The following is a 24,339-nucleotide window of genomic DNA, read 5'->3' on the forward strand; positions in this document are numbered from 1 at the left end:
ATCCTCCGTGGCCAATTATCGACCAATTGCACTCCTAAGCACCGATATAAAAATATACGCTAAACTTTTAGCGAATAGAATTCACTTGCTGCTACCTAATTTAATTCATCAAGACCAGGTAGGATTTGTATTAGGACGCCAATCCTCGGACACGAGAAAGGTGATTAATATTATAGAAGCTTTCTCTGACATTGATCAGCCTCTCCTCCTCCTATCATTAGACGCTGAAAGAGCGTTCGATAGACTGAATTGGAGATACCTGAGGGCTGTCCTGGAAAAATTTGGAATCAAGGGTAAATTGCTATCCTCAATCCTTGCACTATACTCTTCCCCTTCGGCCAGAGTCTATATAAATGGTATACCCTGCTTCCCATTTATGATTACGAATGGCGCGCGCCAAGGGTGTCCCCTTCTGGTTTGCCTTGGTAATAGAACCCTTAGCTGAGGTCATTAGAAGGTATCATAAAGTTTCAGGCCACATATTATTTAATAGAACGTACAAAACTAGTTTATTCGCAGACGATGTACTCCTGACCATCACAAACTCTCTTGCCTCCCTGCCAGCCTTACACGCTATACTAGAAAAATATTTGGGAGTTTCCTACTATAAACTAAGGCCCTCATTCAGAGCCGTACGCTCTGAGCAGAGCGCACGCTCTGAATGAGGGCCGCCCTCCATAAAAATGGAGCGTCCTCCTGGACGCTCGTATAGCTGTGGGTCACCACCCACAGCCTATACGAGCGTGCAGTTTGATGGCCGCGATGGTCGTGACCATCGCGACCATCGAAACTGCGAGCCGGAGCCTGCGGTTGAGGTTTTCAACCGCAAGGCCTGGAGTGATTTTGGCTCTATCAGAGCCAAAATCACTCCCACTGACATCACTAGTGATGTCAGTGGGCCGGCTTCTGACGGTAGGCGTTCCCTTGGGAACGCCCCCATCAGGGAGGCACGCCCACCAAAGGGGGCGTGCTGTCAATCAACTTCGACAGCACGCCCCCTTTGATCAGACACAACGAGCGAAGGACTTTCCTTCGCTCGTCGCGTCTGGCGCATGCGCACGACGGAGCTCCCTCCGTAGTGCGCATGCTCAGTGCAGACCATCGACCCACTTGCGAGCGGACAGCCGCTTGCGAGTGGGTCTGAATCAGGGCCTAAATTGTTCCGAAACAGAAGCACTCCCTATCAACTTTCCTCAATGTTTATTAACAGCCCTTAAAGTGAAGTATTCCTATTCCTGGCAAGATAAGTCCATTAATTATTTGGGAATTCATTTAACTTCCTCTACTAATAGCTTAATATTAACTAATTGCGGAAATTATCATTAACAATGACTGGATGTTATACAATATCTCATGGATGGGTGGAATTTCCGCTTTAAAGATGGTTGTTTTACCGAAGTTAATATATCTATTTTGAACAATACCTATCATTGTACCAAAATCTACTCTTAATAAGTTCCAAAAACTCTTTAAAGCTGGCCACACACATAGCGATATTTTACTGGCCGATTCCGACACATTGGAACGACAGCTCGTGTAAAATATGGCCAAATCCTGAGTAAATCGTGAGTCCCCACTCACTATGCGATGCGAGTCCCAGCTGGTCGCACATCGCATCGTCAGATCTGCCGTGAAGTAGGGCAGATCTGACAATATAGGAAGCGATGCACTGTGACAGTCTGGATGCAGGAGAGATCGTATGAAGATTGGACACCAAATTGTGTGCAGATTGTGTGCAGAGCTGCCGGGGCGAAATTCCAAAGGAAATTGTACACAAATCTTACACATCGGCTGATCGTGTGCAGATCGCCATGTGTGTGGCCACCTTAACAGCTATATATGGAAAGTCAAAAAATCGAGGCTAGCGAGAAAAACTCTGTCTCTTCCAAAAACGGAAGCAACTCAGGGGTACCCAGACTAAAAGTACTATCAGTTAACGTCGCTTTTAGCACAATTGGCTAACTGGTTCTCTAAAGAGAACGTAATGCCTTGGGTTCAACTCGAGCGCGACATGGTTTCTACTTCAGGGTCCATAGGGGGTCCACAGGGTTGACCTTGGGGTATAGGTTGGGAACCAAATCCGGGCACCACGCAGTTAAAGCTTTTAACTCCCAGGATGCACTTGGGTCCACTCTCCCTATAACCCCACCCCCAAGCCAGAGGCATCTCAGTTTAAGTTGGTGCCCGGCCGGAGTCGGGTCACCGTTTAGTGCAGTGGGGAGCTGATTAGCAGCCCCATAGCTTTATTTTTTCTAAAGGACAAAGTTTTTTTTTTTTATTTTTACTTTGGATTCTTCTGAGCGGCAGCGTCGGACTGTCCATAGGACGTCTAAGCTGCCGCTCCGTCACCCCGCTGGCGCTGAGATGCCAGTACAGATCTGGGGATCTCAGCGGGACCCCAGAGTCTGTACTAGCCGGACTCTGCGGGCGCCCAGGACTGCTGCCGGATCCACGGGGAGCAGGTAAGGCGCGGGTCACCGCTTGCGGTGATCCGCGCATTTGAAATGCAGTCCTGTGCCTCCGGTCTCTGGGGACAGACCGGAGGCGCCGGCAGTGGCGTCGGGCCCCCCATACCCCGTGTGTCCACTAGACCACCAGGGACTTAGTGTTCGGTGCAGGGAGCCGGCGTCCCGGGGGTTAATAGCCGGCCAGGGGAGGCAGCCTTCCCTGTTACAGCGGTTCCTCCCCTCAGCTCAGCGCGCCTTTCAGTATCTATAGTCTGGCGTCGCTGAGCTGCTTCCTCAGCGGGCCACGCTTCTTCTGAGGTCTCCAGCGGCCATTTTCTCTGTGGTGCAGCAAAGATCTCCGGAGATGGCAGTGAGCCCAGTCCCCCTGCGTACCTCACCATCAGGTCAGTGTACACAGCGCTGTAGCCTTCCCAGACACTGAATCTGGGTAAGTTGAATGCAGTGTAATAGTGCAGTATATTATATGACATGTTTATGTATATATCTGCATTGTATGTGACTTATGCTAGTGCTGACTGTCTGTACTTTATTCTCTCACCTGTCAGTGTATATCTATCCCTTTTCCTTATCTGCCCTAATACAGCTGTACTTGGGGTGGTTCTGAGACCTCACATTTATATACTTGTTAATATTTGTGAGGTTTGTCACATACTGTTCCGTGCTGCACGTTGCCATATTTTGAGTGGAACTGTGTGTTGCATACGTTGAAAATGGGTCCCTGCAGCTAATTTTTAGTTTCAGTCAGGACCAGTATAGCGCTGCTTGATCGCAAGGCTTGGTCAGATATGTCTGACCAGGAGATAGAGCGTTATACTGCACCCATTTTTACTATCCTGCAAGCCATGTGCTGCAGGTGTTAGTGCGGAGGATTTAACTCTTAAAGGGTTCTGTATGTGGCGTCATCGGGTGCCGGCCCCTTTCACGACCCCCTTGGGCGGTTTATTTTCACGGGATCCTCTCAATTGCGGATCGCCGGGCGGGCCCCATTGTTGTGCCTCACTTGGGGTTACTTCACCATACTGCCCTTTTTCATCTCAGGGTATCTCGCAGTTTCTTGCACTCTTCCCCTGTGACACAGACTATCGCTCCCTGCAGGGGTTTTTCGTGTATATGAATTCTCCCTGGTGCCACAATAGTCTGTCATGCCCCTAGCAGGGATTACCACAACAGCCACCCTGGGTGGATGTCGTTTTTCTACGAAACGCAAATTAGCGTGGTTGACGCCCTGTGGTTACTTCCCAGTTGGCTCTGCCGTGAACTGGATACTGTTTTGGGCTCTTTCCCTCTTACACGGGGGGAAGCCTATTTCAAGTATTATTATCCCTGCTTTAGGGCTGGTAGCAGGTCCATTCTGGTTAGAGTGAATGTTGACCTACACCTGTATCATACACCCTCAGTATTACGTGCCTTCTGGTTCCCTGTTGCTGACTAGCAGGTGGATCGCATGGCGGGACTCTGGCTGTTGCCAGATATGAGGTATTACAACAGTGTTTGGCCTCCTGTCCCAAATTCCCTGAGGGTCATCACGAGCCCCTCCTGGGGTGGATGGGCGTGTTACTCGTCGGATTACAGACGTTACTACGCATCCCATTCCTGTGTGGTCGGATTCTTCCGATCCGTACGTGGTAACTCTGCCTGAAATCAGTATACTAGCTTTCAGGGGTTGTTACCCATCCTACCATGGCTATAGCATGGTTGGTTAATACTATTGCATACTGAGCTGATGCATTTGTAATGTTTTTTCCCCTCCAACACGTCTGGGGTTCAAATGTATTTGGTCGCTCACGTAATATATGCAGTTGTCATAGGTGGACATGCCTATATTGGATACCAGTCTCCTAACTTTCAGAGTTCCGACTGCGACGGTATCCTCCGTAATACCCTCTGGCTGCGCTCTGGGAATGCAGAGGTGCAGATACCATCTATAAGGGTGGATCTTGTTGGGTCCTGACCTTGACAGTGGCAGTACAAATTTCCCGCCTTCAGCTATGCCCACTACAGGGCCTCAAACTAAGTCTATTAAGTCTTTTTGTCCTCTGGGTCAGCCTAAAGGTCTGTTTCTTCATAGACTGTTGGCCTTTACAAGGGCCGACATATCCAGTACCGAGCAGGCCTGGACTGCCAGCCGATCCTGCTTCTGAACCTACGGATATATCTTCAGCCTGACGAGACAGGCCTACCACTGGGAGATGGTGATTTTCTCAGTTCGCCCGGTACTAGTGTCTAGTTGCCGCGGGTAGGAGGGTACGCCCTCTCTTTGCTCCGGCGGCCTATTTCCATGTGATGGTACGCAGGCCCTTATTCGGATCCGAACAGGGCCTTACAAATCCAGAAAGCTATACAGTTGTTGCGGTAAGCGGAGCTAATTGGGCCATCCCCACTTTCTCAGCGAGGGACTGGTTGTTCTGCTTTCTTTCTGGTGCGGTGGCTGAATGGTCCTCTTTGGCCTATTCTCTGTCTCAATTCCCTGAACCAGTTCCTAAAGCTACCTGGGCTCAGGAGGCAATCCCTATGCTCCATCATACTATGTTTGGAACCTGGGGACTTTATGGTATCACTGGATATACAGGACGCGTGCCTACGGGTATTACAGAGACCTTGCCTCAGCATGGACTGAGGTTTGCTGTATCACAGCACTTACGATTTTTCGGGCTCTGCCTGTTGGGACTGTTCTCAGCCCCACAGGGGTTTACCAGCGTTTTGGATTTCTGACAGTTCTTCTGTTCAGTATATCCCAATGCTCCTGTACCTGGATGGCCTCCTGCTCTTAGCAGGATCACCGGAGTACTTTACAGCCTTGTCAGGTTGACTGTGGCTTCTTCAGGGTGCAGACGTTTAATCAATGGGGAAAAAGTCCTCCCTGCATCCCTCTCTGGGTATTCTTCACCTAGGAGCCCTGCTGGATTCTCAGAATCTGAGAATTCTTCTGGAGTAAGACGGCATCTCCACACATTAGGAGTACATGGATGTCTGCGCAGTCGACATATGTCTTTACACTCTGGGATGCACGGTCCACTATTCAGTGTCTGCCTTTGGAAGGGTGGAATGGGCTTAGTTCCATTCCAGGATTTTCCGTAATTGGCTTATCTCCAGATGGAACAAGTTTTTTCTGTCTGATCACTGTTCAAACGATGATGCTCTCCCCGGAGGCAAGTCGGTCCATTTTCGGGTGACTATGGCCATCTCGTCCAGGGTGTTCTTTGCTAAGGACAGTGTCTGGTTCACATCCATTTCAGTGCAGTTGGATGTCTGTCGATTCCACCCTGTCAATTAACTTGTTGGAACTTTAGCCTGTCTTGGGCCTTCACTCTGGCATAGCCCTTGTTTCCCGGTGAACCTGAAAAAGTTCAGTCCGACAGGGTCAGAACAGTGGCTTCCTTTTTAGCAATACTGTTCGTTGGGTGGCAATGTCAGGTATGTCATACATTCGGACATTGTCTGAGGGTCTCCTCCCGACCATCTCGACAGTGTTCATTTCAGGTGCTCTCCATTGGGAAGCGGGAGTCCTCAGCCGTCACGACGTGAGTCCCGGGGACTAGTCTCTTCCCCAAGAGAGGTTTCATCTCCTGGTGAGCAGGGGGGGGGGCCCTCCTGAGGTGACCCTCATGGCCTTCTGACTATCACACTATGGTGTTACAGTCCAACTCTGGGGATTCTGAAGCAACCTTCAGTGACTCTTTGTCGGTGAAGTGGTTCTTCCAATTTGCGTACCTGTGTTCTCCCATCTCTATTCTTTCTCGAGGGAAGTGTTTCAATCGAGACGGAGATGCTTTCCTGCTGGTGGCTCCTGATTGCCCCAGATGTCAGGGGTACTTGGTTTTTCGGAGTCTCTCCATCGATACTCCATTCCTGATGCTTCACTGCCCAGACCTGTTGTCTCAGGGTCCTGGGGTTTGCCTTGGTCCTGGGTCATTTGTCTTTGACTGCGTCCCTACAGTGGTCTTACGGCTTCCCTGGCTTTGTCATCGTTGGAATGATTAGAGCACATGGATCAGCTTTTGCTGGGACCTACCACAAACTGTGGCAGCCATAATTCTTATGATATTATACCTGTCGATATGATCCTCTGGTGTCAAGGATTTTCAGATATTCTGGCATTCCTTCCAGCTGGCTTGGGTTTCACCCTCGGCCTGGCCTTCCTGACAGTGCGGATCTTTACACTGTCAGTATGATTAAGATATGGAATTGCTCCGCTCTGGTATCCAGTTCATCCTTTGGAGTGTTTTCTGGATTATGCCTCCATTTGTCCTCCCTAGGGACTCCTTGGGAGTTAGTAGTGGTTCTTCGTTAACTCCGGGGAAAGTTAATGGAACCGCTTTTTGTGATAGCCATTACATGGTCTATTGCTTTGGCTTTCTCTCTTTCTCTCAGGGAGTTTATATCAACCAGGTGAGTGTCGGAATTGGGAGCGTTCTCATGTGGCTCCCTCTTCTGGAGGGCATCATGTCAGGGTATGAGTTGCTCTCACCTTGTGTTTCTTCTTAGTGATTTTTAGGTTCCATATTAGTCTGGAACTTATGGTGCGGCCATTCAGTCCCCAGTCCTCTCGGCTGGTGTGGCCTCATTGACTGTGGTCCGGCCTCTGTGGATTTATGTGATGCGTTCAAGTTCCTGACGGAAATCGGACTCCTTATTGGTGGTCTGAGATTTCTGGTTTTTACAGGAAAGGATGGCCGGCCTATGGCCAAATGTTGGCTGGACGGCTTCGTATGTCTTCTTCAGGGGCCTACCCATGGGTAGGCCTTTCTGTTGTTGCTGCTTGTTTTTTCTCGGGCCATGTAACCCTCGTGGGTGGCTCGCTGTGGCGCCTTGGTTTTTTTGCCTTGCTAGGTGGCCACGTGGTCTTCTGTCCACACCTTTTTAAGGTTCTAGGCATTGGTTTCCTTTGCCTCTCAGGATGCTTCCTTTTTGGCGGCGGATTCTCCTCTCAGCACAGGAGCGTCCCCACCCTTGGTTGAACTGCTTTGGGACATCCCCAAGGTCAACCCTGTGGACCCCCTATGGACCCTGAAGTAGAAAACAAGAGATATGGTAAGAACTTACCTTCGTTATCTCTGTTTCTACGAAGTCCATAGGGTCCACAGGGCACCCGCTCTGATGCACCTGGCTTCAAATGGGCTGTGTGGCTGGTCACCGGTTTTCCTTCTCCCATTTCTGTTAGTATGGTTATCGAGTGTTCCAGTTTTCTCTCTCTTTTTCTCTCCTCCTCCGGCCTTTGGCTACTTACTAACTGAGGTGCCTCTGGCTTGGGAGTGGGGTTATAGGGAGAGTGGACCCAAGTGCATCCTGGGAGTTAAAAGCTTTAACTGCGTGGTGCCCGGATTTGGTTCCCAACCTATACCCCAAGGTCAACCCTGTGGACCCTATGGACTTCGTAGAAACAGAGATAACAAAGGTAAGTTCTTACCATATCTCTTGTTTTCCCCGTTTCCACTAAATGACTGTCTGTGGCTACCCTCAAATGTTAAATTGCCATGGATTGAGAGATCCACGGCGGTATATACATCTCGCAAGGCCTGGCTAGAAATGGTAAACTTGACATCAGATATTACTCTTCCCTCCTCCAACATTACATTAAAGGGAATAGCAACCCTAATTCCTAACTTATCTCTTGTAGCATGGGAAACGCAAGGTATAATCTCCATTTAAAGAGATTACAGCATCAGGAGTTCTTCTGGCCTACTCTCAAATCAATATAGAACTCTCTAAAGGAAGTGTTGAATTTCATAAGTACCTACAAATCAGACATTGGTTAAATAGTGTAACCCCAGCTCCACATGTTATCCATAGCCTCCCTCAGTTCTTACACAATCAGTTGTATAAACCAAGTAGCAAGGGAGGTATTACTTGGTGGTACACCTACCTAATAACCCCTGAAGAATTTAGTAAACTTACAGCACTACGAAAATGGGAGACTGACCTCTCTTGCTCCTTTTCGGAGGTAGATTGCCAGTTCATATTTCGAACCAGTTATAAACTATCTAAATGTACTGTATATCGCATTTGGAACAATATCACAGATTGCTACATCGTTTATACTATACTCCAGTATTACTACATAACATTTCACATACCCAATCCAATCTGTGCTGGCGAAACTGTGGACATGTGGGCTCCCTATTCCACATATTTTGGTCTTGTCCCCACATTACTAAGTTATGGAAAATGGTATTCAACTTAATTTCTACAATCCTAAAGAATTCTATCGCACCACATCCTGTGCTGGCTATTTTCCATATATATCAACGAAATTTGATTGAAAATGACGGGTATATAATGGGTCACATCCTTATTGCCACTTAGATAATGATTGCACAATTTTGGTGGTCCACTATAGTTCCCACGCTGATGGCTATAGAGAAGAGTGTTCAGCATCATTGTGAGTTTGAGACGGAGGGGGTATCTTATCCCCCCTCGGCCTCGAACTCATTGGTGAGGTGGTTGGGTTGGTCAGATTACTGGGCCTCAAACCCAAACCATGAGATGTGAGCGTCAAGCTGCATACACACGTAAAGATTTTCTAGCCAACTAGTTGATTGGTTGGAATGAAAATCTGGTAAGGTATGAAAGCAAATGACAATCAGCAATTTGCTCTCAAATGCCAAAAAATGGACAAAAACTGTTGTTAAATGTTTGATCTAAACAATTTGTTCAAACTTGTCTGACGACCATTTTCATCTGTTTTCTGGCATTTAGGAGCAAATTGCTGATAATCAGTTACTCCCATACCTTACCAGATTTTCATTCCAACCAATCAACTAGTTGGATGGTTGGACAGAAAATCTTTACGTGTGTATGCAGCTTCAGTTCAATGATAAGCAATGGGTAGCGTGTTGACCACTGGGTGATATGTACAGAGTTGAGTTACTTGATTTAATAAACTGACCTGTCTTTTTTTTTTTTGTATAGGTAGCTATGATGCTTTAGTGTAGTCTAACGCTATCAATGAAGGTTTGAACCTTACACCTATGTTATGTATCAGATAATGTGTATAACTGAGAGTCTGGATTGTAGCTATGTACCTATTTGGTACATTTTGTATTCTAAATGTTAACGTTTAGTTGCTTTACAAATCACAACCATTGCACCTCTAACTCCCCTATTTCCCCTCTTACCTTTTTTTTATTTCTGTACCCCATACTCTTCCCCCCCAAAATTCTTGAAACAATAAAAATCTAATGTTTAAAAAACATAGAACAATATAAAATGCAAAAAGGCAATAATTTTAATAAATGATGCTATCGGATAATAAACAGGGACCGGATCTGCAACAATATGTTACAAAAAAAATAACCCCTAAGGAGGATAATAAAAATAAAATAAAAATCACGAGGCTCAAAACCCGGCTAGGGGAACACAGAAATGGTTTGGCTAAAAAAAGTAGACCATTACGACATCCTGAAAACAACCAACAGCAACAACAAATAGCAATAAAAAAAAATAAGATGTAAAAAAATAGAAATAAAAAACAACGAGATGCTCAAATCACAAGGGTTGTAAGGAAAATAAAACTGAAATCCCTGCAGGTTCCAAATGTGTTCACATAAACCAATAAAAATCCCCACATACAAAAAAAATAAAAAATAAAATAAAGAATCAGAAATAAAAATACAAAAAATAGAAAAAAATTTTTAAATACTGTATAAAAAGCAGGACAAATATTATGGAAACCAGGGAAAGAACAGAACAATCAACCAGTGTTCAAATCAAGCTCAAGATAATTTTTAATTCAGGCCCCGAGGGGCAACAGGGTCCATTTTGATATGTTGGCACATACACACACAGTGCTGCCTCCTGAATTGGCTCTCTTTTCCTCGCCTTCATACTCAGTAGTGGTAACAGTAAGACCCCTCCCGAGGCAGACCACTTGTCAACTGAAAATAAATACACATGTACGTGACAGCGGGGATCAGTAATTAGCGGCGGCTACTGTGTTCCCCAACCCATATGTATGTATAAGTGTATGCTGATGTTATATGTGGCAGGAGTGTTTGTGCATGCGTGACAAAATTGTGTCTTTAGGCTGATGCAGGCCACCTGCACATGTATTTGCCAGAAGGATAACATCATTTTTATCAGCCTTCAGTTTTATAATATAGATGACACCGGCACTAATAGCAGATAACCTGGATTTTGGACACCAAGTGAGCTAATGCCTATAAATAGCCCTTTTCCTCTGCAAATTGTCCCCAGTACACCCAGGTCCAGAAACTCCACTGGGGCAAGTGAGGGTACCAGAGCAGAGGCAAGGAGGCAGACAGAAGATAAACACTGACACATTCCTAGGCAGACCGTACTGTCAGGAACCGTAATTATACATTTAGAACAGAAAGCTAGAGGTGACCGAAGCTTGGTCTTAAAGCACAATACAATTAGGGGGGCAAGAAGAGACTAGGAAAGGTGCCTAAGGACAGTAGGCTTCATTACAAAGTGCACAGCTAAACACCTTGGTTCTGCACTTAATGTGTCTCTATGATCCATGCAGAGCACATCAAGCCACAAGCCTGGATGCTATCTGTTTCCAGCATGCTGCAACCACAGTGAATTGCATAGGCTATGGAAATGAATGGTAGTAGCTCTGTGTTGAGCAGAGAAATCCTCATCTTGTCCCCCACCCCAGAGACTGCAGAGTGCTACGCTGGAAGTTCTGGGTCTGATCCTGACCCCAGCGGTCATTGGGGCTGCCGTAATGGACTCCTCCCATTATGTAAACAGATTAAAATGTGTATTTATTTAATTGAATAAAAGACTCCTCAAAGCTCTCATTCTCCAATTTGGTTAAAAAACACCTGGCTAGTGTTTATTGTGTCGTTTACAGATCATATTTATGTGCTGATTGTTTTATTGTTTTGTTCCTGTATTGTCGGTATGACTTTTATTACCTATATTAGTGTTTTCCATCCATAAGTTTAAGACTCCTACAGGAGTCTCTCTCTTCTACGATCCTTCTTACTAAATTGCCATTAAAGTATTTATCAGAACATATATTTATTTTTCATATTGACGTTTGCCCTAGGTGTCTACACACATTACAATAGATCAATAAAATCATTGTAAAAGCCAGTCACTTGGAGAGGTGTTTTGTAAGACCCGTGCCGGTATTCCGACTGCTGTTGGGATTCCGGCGCCGGTATTCTGAATGCCGGCATCCTGACCGCCGGGACAGTAACTACAACCCAACGGAAAACAGCGACCAGTTCTCTGAAAGCACTGGACACAGATCATGACGAGAGATTACTCTCCATATGTCTATGAAACTCCAATCTCATGGGGGGAAGGGGTTAGGTTACGGTTATCTCCAGCCAACATGTGACTACAATATATAATCTCAATAAACCCAAATCACTGTCCTTTCCCTCTTAGGCTCAGCGTGTGACTCTGCCAGGGGAGGATGCTCCTGTGGAGACCCAACTGGTTCCAAGTGGACAGGAGGAGGAAAAAGTCATCCGCACCTACCAGGAGGCCTTTCAGAGGATCAAGGAGACCACAGGCGTTACAGACACGCAGGTTAGTGACGCAGGGGCTAGAGAATTGGAGGGGCTAAACTGCTTAAATTAGAAGACATTGAGTGACCATCATCTAGTAAAGGGCTTGAGCTAAACATTGACACAAAAACGTGTCTTCTAGATTTCCAAGTGGGATCATTAGTGAAGATGTTCTATCTCTTCCTCTTGTTTTTGAGGTTTATCTCAGGGAGCAGCCATTTGGCCTATCACAACTCTGTCCCCTGTTCATCTGAGTAGGTTCAAGTTGAGGGAACTCCCATGTTGCATAGATTAACTGTTTATTCCTCTTGGTCCAATAATCAGGAAGTGGTGCGGCGCTTCACTGCGCAGGGAGATATACATCACCACTTGGAGGAGATGAAGAGTGAGAACGAGAGGATCATTGTTCGGCTGAAAGAGGAAAAGGAGAGACTGCAGGAAGCGTTCCAAGAGCTGAAGTACTCGGGGGAGGCCAAGCTGTCCAGGTATAGTACTCATCTACACCCTCATCCGTACTTTGCTGGACAAGAGATCCTAGACTCTTATTGCTTCTGGGGAGGTACATATGGAAAGTTTCACGTGTCTGTACAGTGTTTTTCAATATAAAATGAGTTCCACAGTGTTTAATGCGTTTCGATACAGTAAGATAGATCAAGATGTTATGGAGGGTTGCTATGAGTTGGCCGCAGTAAGCAGAACCATACATTGAGCTCCGTGTTCCTCGTGTCCCTTCCAGTGGTCAGCAGGTTCTAGAGGAGCTCCAAGCTCATCTCCAGAAGGAAGAGAAGAGAAAAGAGAAAAGCAAGGAGGAGCTGGAGAAAATGTCCAAGATCCTGAGCACAGCAAAGTCTGGAGTGGAGCACCTAGCCAGCAAAGTCCAGCATATCAAGGTGGTGAGTGTCCAAATATACCTGTGACTTCTTATAGAGCTGCCTTCAATGGAAGGCCATGTTAGAGAACACAGAAGGATTAAATCACTGTGGTAACCAGTTTGTGGATATCTCTCCTCCAAGCCCAGGAGCTATTTCCCCGCTAAGGACCTGTCTCCTCAGTCTGATGAGTATGTCCTTGATCTTCTGGCCACTACAGAGCAAAAACTGCAGAAACTTTTGGAACAGCTGGAAGGACAGGACATCGGAGAGGTCCTCAGACAGATGGAGGACGAGGAGGTGGGTCACATGGGAGCACGGGGATGCATATGGACAAAATAAAACTTAAGGAATCAAATTTTATTTTCATCAGCTGATAGAAATACTTTTTCTTCAATCCTATCCATAAGGAAAGTCAGAGGTTATCCTCCTGACTCCTGAATTGTGCAACCACATCCGCCATACTTATGATACTGTTACATCGACCTTTCCGATAGATCAGGCCTAGGCAACTATGGATCTTGAATTTCCTTCATGCCCTGCTAGCCAGGCTGGGGGCTGTATTTCTACAACAGCAGATCAGCCACAGGTTGATTATAAGGATGTTTCTAGGGGATGTAGTCAGCATCCCAGCGTGTGCGGGGGAGCCAGCGGTCAAAATACCGGCGCCGGAAACCCAACAGCAATGGGAACCTGCCTCCAGTATCCCGACCGCTGCCATTCCAAAGGTAAGTATCAGGGGTTAGGTACTAGGGGGAGGGTTAGGGTTAGGTACTAAGGGAAGAGGGTTAGGTTTAGGGTGCTGGGAGGTTAGGTTTAGGAACTAAGGGGGGGAAGGTTATATTCAGGCATCGGGGAGGGAGGGGTAGGGGTAAGGGTACTTACTGAATGGTGTCGGTATTCTTACTGTCGGGTTGCCGCTGTCTGTATTCTGACCGGCATCATCCAGACTGCCGGTATCCCATACCCAACCCGTTTCAAGTTACCTTTCCTTATCAAGTTCCACATTTCACAGGTATACAAACTATCGGTTGTTGTATGCTTGTTGGGCTATTTATTAATAAAGACAAACAGTAATCCCTTAGCAACCAATCAGACAGTAGTTTTCATGGATCATGTGCATGTTAGGCAATGAAAGCAGACATCAGATTGTCTCCTTTTCCCTAGATATTAGTGCAGTGTGTGTGTGTGTGTGTGTGTGTGTGTGTGTGTGTGTGTGTGTATATATATATATATATAATTCGGGTTGGTCCACACTCACGTCCTCATAGTTAAATTGCTGGGGTAGCTTACCCAAAAGGAAGTCCAAAAACCACCCATAATGAACAAAAATATGCAAATAATGGGGTGCACTCAACAGTCTTCCAATAAAATCCTTTATTTAAGTATTACATAACAGCAGACATACTATGATACCTGCTGTTATGTAATACTTAAATAAAGGATTTTATTGGAAGACTGGTGAGTGCACCCCATTATTTGCATATTTATATATACACACACACACACACACACACACAATCTATATCTTTGTCCGCTGCCTCTCACCGAGTCTGTGTTTTCTTTTACTCCCAGTTCCAGGCCAGCATTGAAGGCAAACTCCCAATATACAACGTGCGCATCCCGCTGCCAGCTCCTGTCAGGCCGGATACATTTGAAGGTAAATGGGCCTGGCCATACTGAAATGAAACGCTAAATCCGTATAAACCATTTGGAACAAAAAATGTATAAAATCCGATCCTTCTGCTGATCTAAAGCATTTAGATTCTGACCCATTTCTTTTGATACGACAGTGTTCAGCAACCGGGTGTCTGAGGGCAGAGATCACATTTACTACAGTCATTTACCTTCTCTGATCCACTTTTAAGTTACTTTGAGGTCATGGACTGAGTACAGGGCATTCACCCAGTCTAGGCATGCCTTCGCTTTCTGGGTATGCGCAGAGCAAAATGACGCAGGATACGCTGCGCACACTGGCGTCTTGCTCACTCTGCGTCAGCACCTGTAGCCGTAACATGGGAAACGCAGGCCTCCGTCGCCCACTGTCACTCCATCTGTACAGGCGGGAGGGGATGCAGCTCTGAGACATTGGGGGAGTAGTGTCAAGTGTTGCAAAGAGTGGAGAAGTTTCCCAATCAGCGTATACTTAACATTTTATAGAATATACTTGATAACTGTTAGCCAGAAGCTGATTGGTGGCTAGGGGTAGCACCAGCAAACCACTTTCAGAGGGACCAAGATGGAGATTAGGTGCACCCATCTGCCTGCTTTCAGGGTAGGTCACAGTTTGTGGCTGCATCAATACTGTGTATCCAATGTAGCACTGATCTGTCCCACCCATGGACCTGCTTCCCAGGAAGCCATAGTTCTCAGGAGGACTCAGTGGGCTTCAGACCAGCAGGGTGCGCTGTAGGCTGGGCCCTCGCTCAGGAGCGCAAACCAAGTAACATAAAGCAGCCAGAAGCGACCTGATACCTACAGTGCATCCGTAAAGTATTCACAACGCTTCACTTTTTCCACATTTTGTTGTTACAGCTTTATTCAAAAATGGAATAAATTCTACACACAATACCCCATAATGACAACGTAAAAAGTTCTTTTTGAGATTTTTGCAAATTGAATTAAAAAAAAAACACTAAAGGTGCATACACAAACAACGATTTTTTTAATGATTATCGATAACGATATATCGCTCCATCGTTAAAAGATCGTTCACTTTCTGAGAAAAAACGATGAACGATTATCGTTCATGCGCGTTCCTGTTTGTAGTTCAGTCAGACTGACCAACTCAACGATTTTCAGTAAAGGAATATGCAAAAATCGTTTGTAGTTCAAAAATATCGTTCATTACAGTTACTAAATGAACGATTTTAGCAAACTATTTTCGTTAATTTTTTCCTTGAAAAAAAAATGAACGAAAATCGTTTACTAAAATCGTTCATTTACTAAATCGTTGTGTGTGTATGCAGCTTCAGAAGTAACATGTACATAAGTATTCACGGCCTTTTGCTTTGAAGCTCAAAATTTAGCTCAGGTGATCCTGTTTCCACTGATCATCCTTAAGATGTTCTTACAGCTTAATTGGAGTCCACCTGTGGTAAATTCAGTTGATTGGACATGATTTTGAAAGGCATACACCTGTCTATATAAGGTCCCACACTTGACAGTGCATGTCAGAGCACAAACCAAGTATGAAGTACAAGGAATTGTATGTAGACCTCCGAGACAGGATTGTCTCGAGGCACAAATCTGGAGAAGGGTACAGAAAATATCTGCTGCTTTGAAGGTCCCAATGAGCACAGTGGGCTCCATCATCCGTAAATTGAAGACGTTCGGAACCACCAGGACTCTTCCTAGAGTTGGCCGGCCATCTAAACTGAGCGATCGGGGGAGAAGGGCCCTAGTCAGGGAGGTGACCAAGAACCCGATGGTCACTCTGTCAGAGCTACAGCATTCCTTTGTGGTGAGAGAAGAACCTTCCAGAAGGACAACTATCTCTGCAGCAATCCACCAATCAGGCCTGTATGGTAGAGTAGCCAGACGGAAGCCACTCCTTAGTAAAAAGCACATGGTAGCCTGCCTGGAGTTTGCCAAAATGCACCTCAAGGACTCTCAGACCATGAGAGACAAAGATTGAACTCTTTGGCGCGAATGCCAGGCATTATGTTTGGTGGAAACCAGGCACCGCTCATCACCAGGCCAATACCATCCCTACAGTGAAGCATTGTGGTGACAGCATAATGATGAGCTGTGGGGATGTTTTTCAGTGGAAGGAACTGGGAGACTAGTCAGGATAGAGGGAAAGATGAATGCAGTAATGTACAGAGACATCCTGGATGAAAACCTGCTCCAGAGTGCTTTTGACCTCAGACTGGAGCGACGGTTCATCTTTCAGCAGGACAATGACCCTAAGCACACAGCCAAGATATCAAAGGAGTGGCTTCAGGACAACTCTGTGAATGTCCTTGAGTAGCCCAGCCAGAGCCCAGACTTGAATCCGATTGAACATCTCTGGGGAGATCTGAAAATGGCTGTGCACTGACGGTTCCCATCCAACCTGATGGAGCTTGAGAGGTGCTGCAAAGAGGAATGGGTGAAACTGCCAAAAGATAGGTGTGCCGAGCTTGTGGCATCATATTCAAAAAGACTTGAGGCTGTAATTGCTGCCAAAGGTGCATCAACAAAGTATTGAGCAAAGGCTGTGAATACTTATGTACATGTGATTTTTTTTAGGTTGTTTTTATTTTTATTAAATTTGCAAAAATCTAAAAAAAAACTTTTTACACGTGGTCATTATGGGGTATTGTGTGTATAATTTATTCCATTTTGGAATAAGGCTGTAACATAACAAAATGTGGAAAAAGTGAAGCGTTGTGAATACTTTCCGGATGCACTGTATCTACCACAAAGTGGCTCATATTAATTGGCGCACAAACTAAACAGCAGCCTATTGTGCAGATGATGGAACACAGAGACTCCCCTTTCCACGTGCGGCCCCAAATACACTGTGCGGCCTTCACTGTGTTATTGGGCATCGAGTTTATAACCGGAAGACTGTACGAAGGAGTGATAGCAGGCCTGAGGCCTATATAGCACATGGATCTCCCTGTGAAAGTAACCCTCCAGAAATGGAGGTCACATAGATGAATATGGACTGTATGGGCCTGATAGGCAGTCGGTGTAGAATATCTTGCAGGAGACGGCTCTGTGTGTGCACAGAATACACCCATGCAGCTGTGTGTTATTCTGTCACTGACGCCAGCCTGCACTAGGCGAGGGAAGGGGGCGGATCTAACTTAGGCCAAGTACAGTAATGGTGCGTACACACTAGACGATATGCTCCCTGAGCGATATCGTGTAGTGTGTCCCCGGCAGGGTGTGCTCAGTGTCGTTCATGACATTGAGCACACCCGGTGAACGATATCATTAACGATATCGTTCAGCGCCGTGCTCTCTCCCCCATTCCATAACATGCAGCAACCTGACGACATCGTCAGGTTGGCCTGCGTGTTAACCCGATGAACGATGATGACGAACGACCCGCGGGAACGCACATCGTCGTTATCGTTCATCGTTTTTGTGTTAAAAATGGACAGTAAAGTGGACGACTGAACGATATCGTTATCGTTCAGTCGTCCACTTTAATCGCCCAGTGTGTACGCACCTTAATGGTGCGTACACACTGGGCGATTAAAGTGGACGACTGAACGATAACGATATCGTTCAGTCGTCCACTTTATCGTCCATTTTTAACACAAAAAAGATGACCGATGACGACGACGCGCGTTCCCGCGGGTCGTTCGTCATCCTCGTTCATCGGGCTGACATGCAGGCCAACCTGACGACCTCGTCAGGTTGCTGCATGTCAGGGAATGGGTGAGAGAGCCCGGCGCTGAACGATATCGCTAATGATATCGTTCAGCGGCTGTGCTCAATGTCATGAACGACATTGAGCACAGCCTGCCGGGGACACACTAGACGATATCGCTCAGGGAGCATATCGTCTAGTGTGTATGCACCTTAAGGGTTGTTCACACTTGCAGATCAGGTGCTGATGCTGAGACCTCCATGATAATAACATAAAATCAATTATAAGTTATAACATAATGGCAACAATATATAATACTACTTTCTGTAGTAGTTTTTTTTTTTTTTTTTTTTGAGGGGGGGGTTTCTTTCTTTCTTTCTTTCTTTTTTACTTTTAGGTCTTTTGAAAATACGACACTTACAAGAAAAAGTCTTCTAATGTTTAAAAAAACTAAAATCTTCAGCCATTGCAGGAGATCCAGAACCCTGCTATCTTTATGGTTGGTGTGACGTATATTACGGGGCATCACTGCTTATTTGCCATCTGTCTTCCTCTTTACAGATGACGAGGACAGTGGTGAGGATGAAGGGGACGTGGTGACTCGAGCCACTCTAAAGAGACAGTCTCAGCAAATCATTGAGTCTAAGACCAAGAGGAAATCCCGGCCTAAGAAAAGAAAGGGGAAGCAGTGACCTGCGTCCTGCTCGCGACGTCAACTGTTTTCCTGCTTCACCTATTGGTCCTGTTACAGCGACACTCATTTACCTGTTGTTATGTTACACTTACTGTAGCTACCTGTTGTTGTTCCTTAGAACTTACCTACTCCTTTTGCACTATATACGCATATACTGGATCAGGTGTCGCGTACACTTACCTGACTGCATTCACCTACCCGAGTGCTTCCTCCCCTAATCCACAGACCTACACTCAACTACCTGTCCTGCTTTATAAATGTGCACTCTTCTAGCTGGCCTGCTTCGTAGATCTACACTCGCCTTCCTGTCCTGCTTCGTACAGGTCTACACTCACCTTCCTATCCTGCTTCATAGTTCTACACTCACCTTCCTGTCCTGCTTCGTACAGGTCTACACTCACCTTCCTGTCCTGCTTCGTAGTTCTACACTCACCTTCCTGTCCTGCTTCGTAGTTCTACACTCACCTTCCTGTCCTGCTTTGTAGATCTACACTCAATTAAAGATCCTGCTTTACCGATCTACACTCATCTAACTGTCCAGCTTCCTAAATCTACACTCCCCTAATCTCATCTGTCTGGCCTGCTCAGCAAAAGCACCAGGACTCCCAGAGACTTATTGTTGTCCTGTATATTGAAAGGTCATAAATATGAGATTGCTACCGTCTCTTTCAGTCCCTTACCCCTCTCACTCCCTCCGTTTTTTGGCTTTGGTCCACTGTCTTGTTCCCCTTTTTACATCCCTCCTTCTTCTCGCCGGCAGCTCACATCACAGCAAGTGGCACAGACGGGGCAGGGGCCACGGGAGCAAACTCTGACATTTCACCATGCTGTCAGGATCAGAAGTGTTGTGGGAACAGCTGCTTGTGACGTTGTGCCCAGCAGGGAGTGATGCTGACGTGTGACCTCCGCTCTCCTCTCAGTCACAAATAAATACGAATTCTCTGAAAAGGACTAAATCTTCCTTTCGTGTGCTAATGGCTGCAGCAAGTAATAGCATTTTCTCAGGGAATTGCACTGCGCAAAGCAATGCAGATCCATACGGTATTCAGGATGTCGGCATCACATGTCGACAGATGATGTTTTTCACAATTTTAGGCTATGGGGAAGTTTAGGTTTAGCCTGCGTTTAGGGTTAGGCAGCAGCTAGGGTTAAGCTGCGCTTCGGTTTAGGGTTAAGCTGCGCTTCGGTTTAGGGTTAGACTGCGCTTCGGTTTAGGCTGCAGTTAGGGTTAATCTACGGTTAAGGTTAGGCCGTGCTTAGGTTTAGGGTTAGGCTGCGGTTAGTGTTAGGCTGCATTTATGGTTGGGCCTCGGTTAGGGTTGGGCCTCGGTTAGGGTTGGGCTGCGGTTAGGGTTGGGCTGCAGTTAGGGTTGGACTGCAGTTAGGGTTGGGCTGCAGATAGGGTTAGGCTGCATTTATGGTTAGGCCTCGGTTAGGGTTGGGCTGCAGTTAGTGTTAGGCTGCAGTTAGGGTTGGGCTGCGGTTAGGGTTGGGCTGCGGTTAGGGTTGGGCTGTGGTTAGGGTTGGGCTGTGGTTAGGGTTAGGCTGCGGTTAGGGTTAGGCTGCGGTTAGGGTTGGGCTGCAGTTAGGGTTAGTCTGTGGTTAGGGTTTGGGATATTCACCTTGTCAAAATAAATTGCATGGCTCAATCAGAACATAACGACATCCTAAATGTCGACATATTGCACAACATCCATCGATCCATACACACTATACAATCACATCTACACCCAGGGTGGAAAAAGTGGAACTTGGCGGTAATGAGGCGTGTACATGTAGTCATTCCCATTGCAGATATGGGCGTAAGTGATAACATTCCTGTTTGCACCTAGTATAGGGCCAGTGCGTACTTATCGTTAGGACTTTTGGCAAGCCAGTCACACATGCAAGGTACAGTCACCTCCCTATACACATATACACGTCTCATTCCCAGCGTCCCTATACACATACTGTATACATATCTCATTCCCAGTGTCCCTATACACATCTCATTCCCAGTGTCCCTATACACATCTCATTCCCAGTGTCCCTATAACATCTCATTCCCAGTGTCCCTATAACATCTCATTCCCAGTGTCCCTATACACATCTCATTCCCAGCGTCCCTATACACATCTCATTCCCAGCGTCCCTATACACATATACACATCTCATTGCCAGCATCCTTATACACATATATACATCTCATTCCCAGCGTCCCTATACACATATACATATCTCATTCCCAGCGTCCCTATACACATATATACATCTCATTCCCAGCGTCCCTATACACATATACATATCTCATTCCCAGCGTCCCTATACACATATACACATCTCATTCCCAGCGTCCCTATACACATATACATATCTCATTCCCAGCGTCCCTATACACATATACACATCTCATTCCCAGCGTCCCTATACACATATACACATCTCATTCCCAGCGTCCCTATACACATATACACATCTCATTCCCAGCGTCCCTATACACATCTCATTCCCAGCATCCCTATACACATATACACATCTCATTCCCAGCGTCCCTATACACATCTCATTCCCAGCGTCCCTATACACATCTCATTCCCAGCGTCCCTATACACATCTCATTCCCAGCATCCCTATACACATATACACATCTCATTCCCAGCATCCCTATACACATCTCATTCCCAGCGTCCCTATACACATCTCATTCCCAGCGTCCCTATACACATCTCATTCCCAGCATCCCTATACACATATACACATCTCATTCCCAGCATCATTATACACATATACACATCTCATTCCCAGCATCCCTATACACATATATACACATCTCATTCCCAGCATCCCTATACACATATACACATCTCATTCACAGCATCCCTGTCCACATATACACATCTCATTCCCAGCATCCCTATACACATCTCATTCCCAGCGTCCCTATACACATCTCATTCCCAGCATCACTGTACACATATACACATCTCATTCACAGCATCCCTGTCCACATATACACATCTCATTCACAGCATCCCTGTCCACATATACACATCTCATTCCCAGCATCCCTATACACGTATACACATCTCATTCCTAGCATCCCTATACACATATACACATCTCATTCCTAGCATCCCTGTACACATATACACATCTCATTCCTAGCATCCCTATACACATATATACATCTCATTCCCAGCATCCCTATACACATCTCGTTCCCCGCATCCCTATACACATGTACACATCTCATTCCCAGTGTCCATATACATATATACACATCTCGTTCCCAGCGTCCCTATACACATCTCGTTCCCAGCGTCCCTATACACATCTCGTTCCCAGCATCCCTATACACATATACATATCTCGTTCCCAGCATCCCTATACACATCTCCTTCCCAGCGTCCCTGTACACATATACACCTCATTCCCAGCATCCCTATACACATCTCATTCCCAGCGTCCCTATACACATATACACATCTCATTCCCAGCGTCCCTATACACATCTCATTCCCAGCATCCCTATACACATATACACATCTCATTCACAGCGTCCCTATACACATGTACACATCTCATTCCCAGTGTCCATATACACATCTCATTCCCAGCATCCTTATACACATCTCGTTCCCAGCATCCCTATACACATATACATATCTCGTTCCCAGCATCCCTATACACATATACACATCTCCTTCCCAGCGTCCCTATACACATGTACACATCTTCCCAGCGTCCCTGTACACATATACACCTCATTCCCAGCATCCCTATACACATATACACATCTCATTCCCAGCATCCCTATACACATATACACATCTCATTCCCAGTGTCCATATACATATATACACATCTCGTTCCCAGCGTCCCTATACACATCTCGTTCCCAGCATCCCTATACACATATACATATCTCGTTCCCAGCATCCCTATACACATCTCCTTCCCAGCGTCCCTGTACACATATACACCTCATTCCCAGCATCCCTATACACATATACACATCTCATTCCCAGCGTCCCTATACACATATACACATCTCATTCCCAGCGTCCCTATACACATCTCATTCCCAGCATCCCTATACACATATACACATCTCATTCACAGCGTCCCTATACACATGTACACATCTCATTCCCAGTGTCCATATACACATCTCATTCCCAGCATCCTTATACACATCTCGTTCCCAGCATCCCTATACACATATACATATCTCGTTCCCAGCATCCCTATACACATATACACATCTCCTTCCCAGCGTCCCTATACACATGTACACATCTTCCCAGCGTCCCTGTACACATATACACCTCATTCCCAGCATCCCTATACACATATACATATCTCATTCCCAGCATCCCTATACACATATACACATCTCATTCCCAGCGTCCCTATACACATGTCATTCACAGCGTCCCTATACACATATACACATCTCATTCCCGGCATCCCTGTACACATATACACATCTCATTCCCAGCGTCCCTATACACATCTCATTCCCGGCATCCCTGTACACATCTCGTTCCCAGCATCGCTATACACATATACACATCTCTTCCCAGCATCCCTATACACATATACACATCTCATTCCCAGCGTCCCTGTACACATATACACATCTCATTCCTGGCATCCCTATACACATATACACATCTCATTCCTGGCATCCCTGTACACATATACACATCTCATTCCCAGCGTCCCTATACACATCTCATTCCCAGCATCCCTATACACATATACACATCTCATTTCCAGAGTCCCTATACACATATACACATCTCATTCCCAGCGTCCCTATACACATCTCATTCCCAGCGTCCCTGTACACATGTACACATCTCATTCCCAGCGTCCCTATACACATATACACATCTCATTCCCAGCCTCCCTATACACATCTCATTCCCAGCGTCCCTATACACATATACACATCTCATTCCCAGCATCCTTATACACACATACACATCTCACTCCCAGCATCCCTATACACATATACACATCTCACTCCCAGCATCCCTATACACATATACACATCTCATTCCCAGCATCCCTGTCCACATATACACATCTCATTCCCAGCATCCCTATACACATCTCATTCCCAGCGTCCCTATACACATATACACATCTCATTCCCAGCATCCCTGTCCACATATACACATCTCATTCCCAGCGTCCCTGTACACATCTCATTCCCAGCGTCCCTGTACACATCTCATTCCCAGCATCCCTATACACATCTCATTCCCAGCATCCCTATACACATATACACATCTCATTCCCAGCGTCCCTGTACACATCTCATTCCCAGCATCCCTATACACATCTCGTTCCCAGCGTCCCTATACACATCTCTTTCCCAGCGTCCCTATGTGTGCAGTATGCTGTGTGTATCATGCTGCAAACATATAAGTATTGCTTCACTACTTATAAACACAGTGACTGATTTTGGTGGCATAGCAACTGAGGTCACAAAAACGAAACCCCACGGGAACATATTCCCAGGATA

The 24,339-nt window shown here is 46.0% G+C and overlaps 1 protein-coding gene across 2 annotated transcripts in view; it reads left to right on the forward strand.

Annotated features, from left to right (window-relative positions):
* The window catches only part of ODAD3 (outer dynein arm docking complex subunit 3), a 49,501-nt gene extending 29,756 nt beyond the window's left edge, over window positions 1-19,745 (forward strand). For both annotated transcript variants that reach the window (XM_088473899.1, XM_088473900.1), the window contains 6 exons: window positions 11,832-11,975; window positions 12,278-12,438; window positions 12,690-12,846; window positions 12,967-13,122; window positions 14,398-14,482; window positions 18,692-19,745. In XM_088473899.1, the coding sequence (XP_088330025.1) occupies window positions 11,832-11,975; window positions 12,278-12,438; window positions 12,690-12,846; window positions 12,967-13,122; window positions 14,398-14,482; window positions 18,692-18,822 (834 nt within the window). In that variant the 3' untranslated portion in view covers window positions 18,823-19,745. The remainder of the gene's footprint in view (window positions 1-11,831; window positions 11,976-12,277; window positions 12,439-12,689; window positions 12,847-12,966; window positions 13,123-14,397; window positions 14,483-18,691) is intronic.
* The last annotated feature ends 4,594 nt before the right edge of the window (window positions 19,746-24,339 follow it).

The sequence above is a fragment of the Taudactylus pleione genome, unplaced genomic scaffold (assembly GCF_031769625.1).
Source record: "Taudactylus pleione unplaced genomic scaffold, aTauple2 ptg000145l, whole genome shotgun sequence".
Lineage (NCBI taxonomy): Eukaryota > Metazoa > Chordata > Amphibia > Anura > Myobatrachidae > Taudactylus > Taudactylus pleione.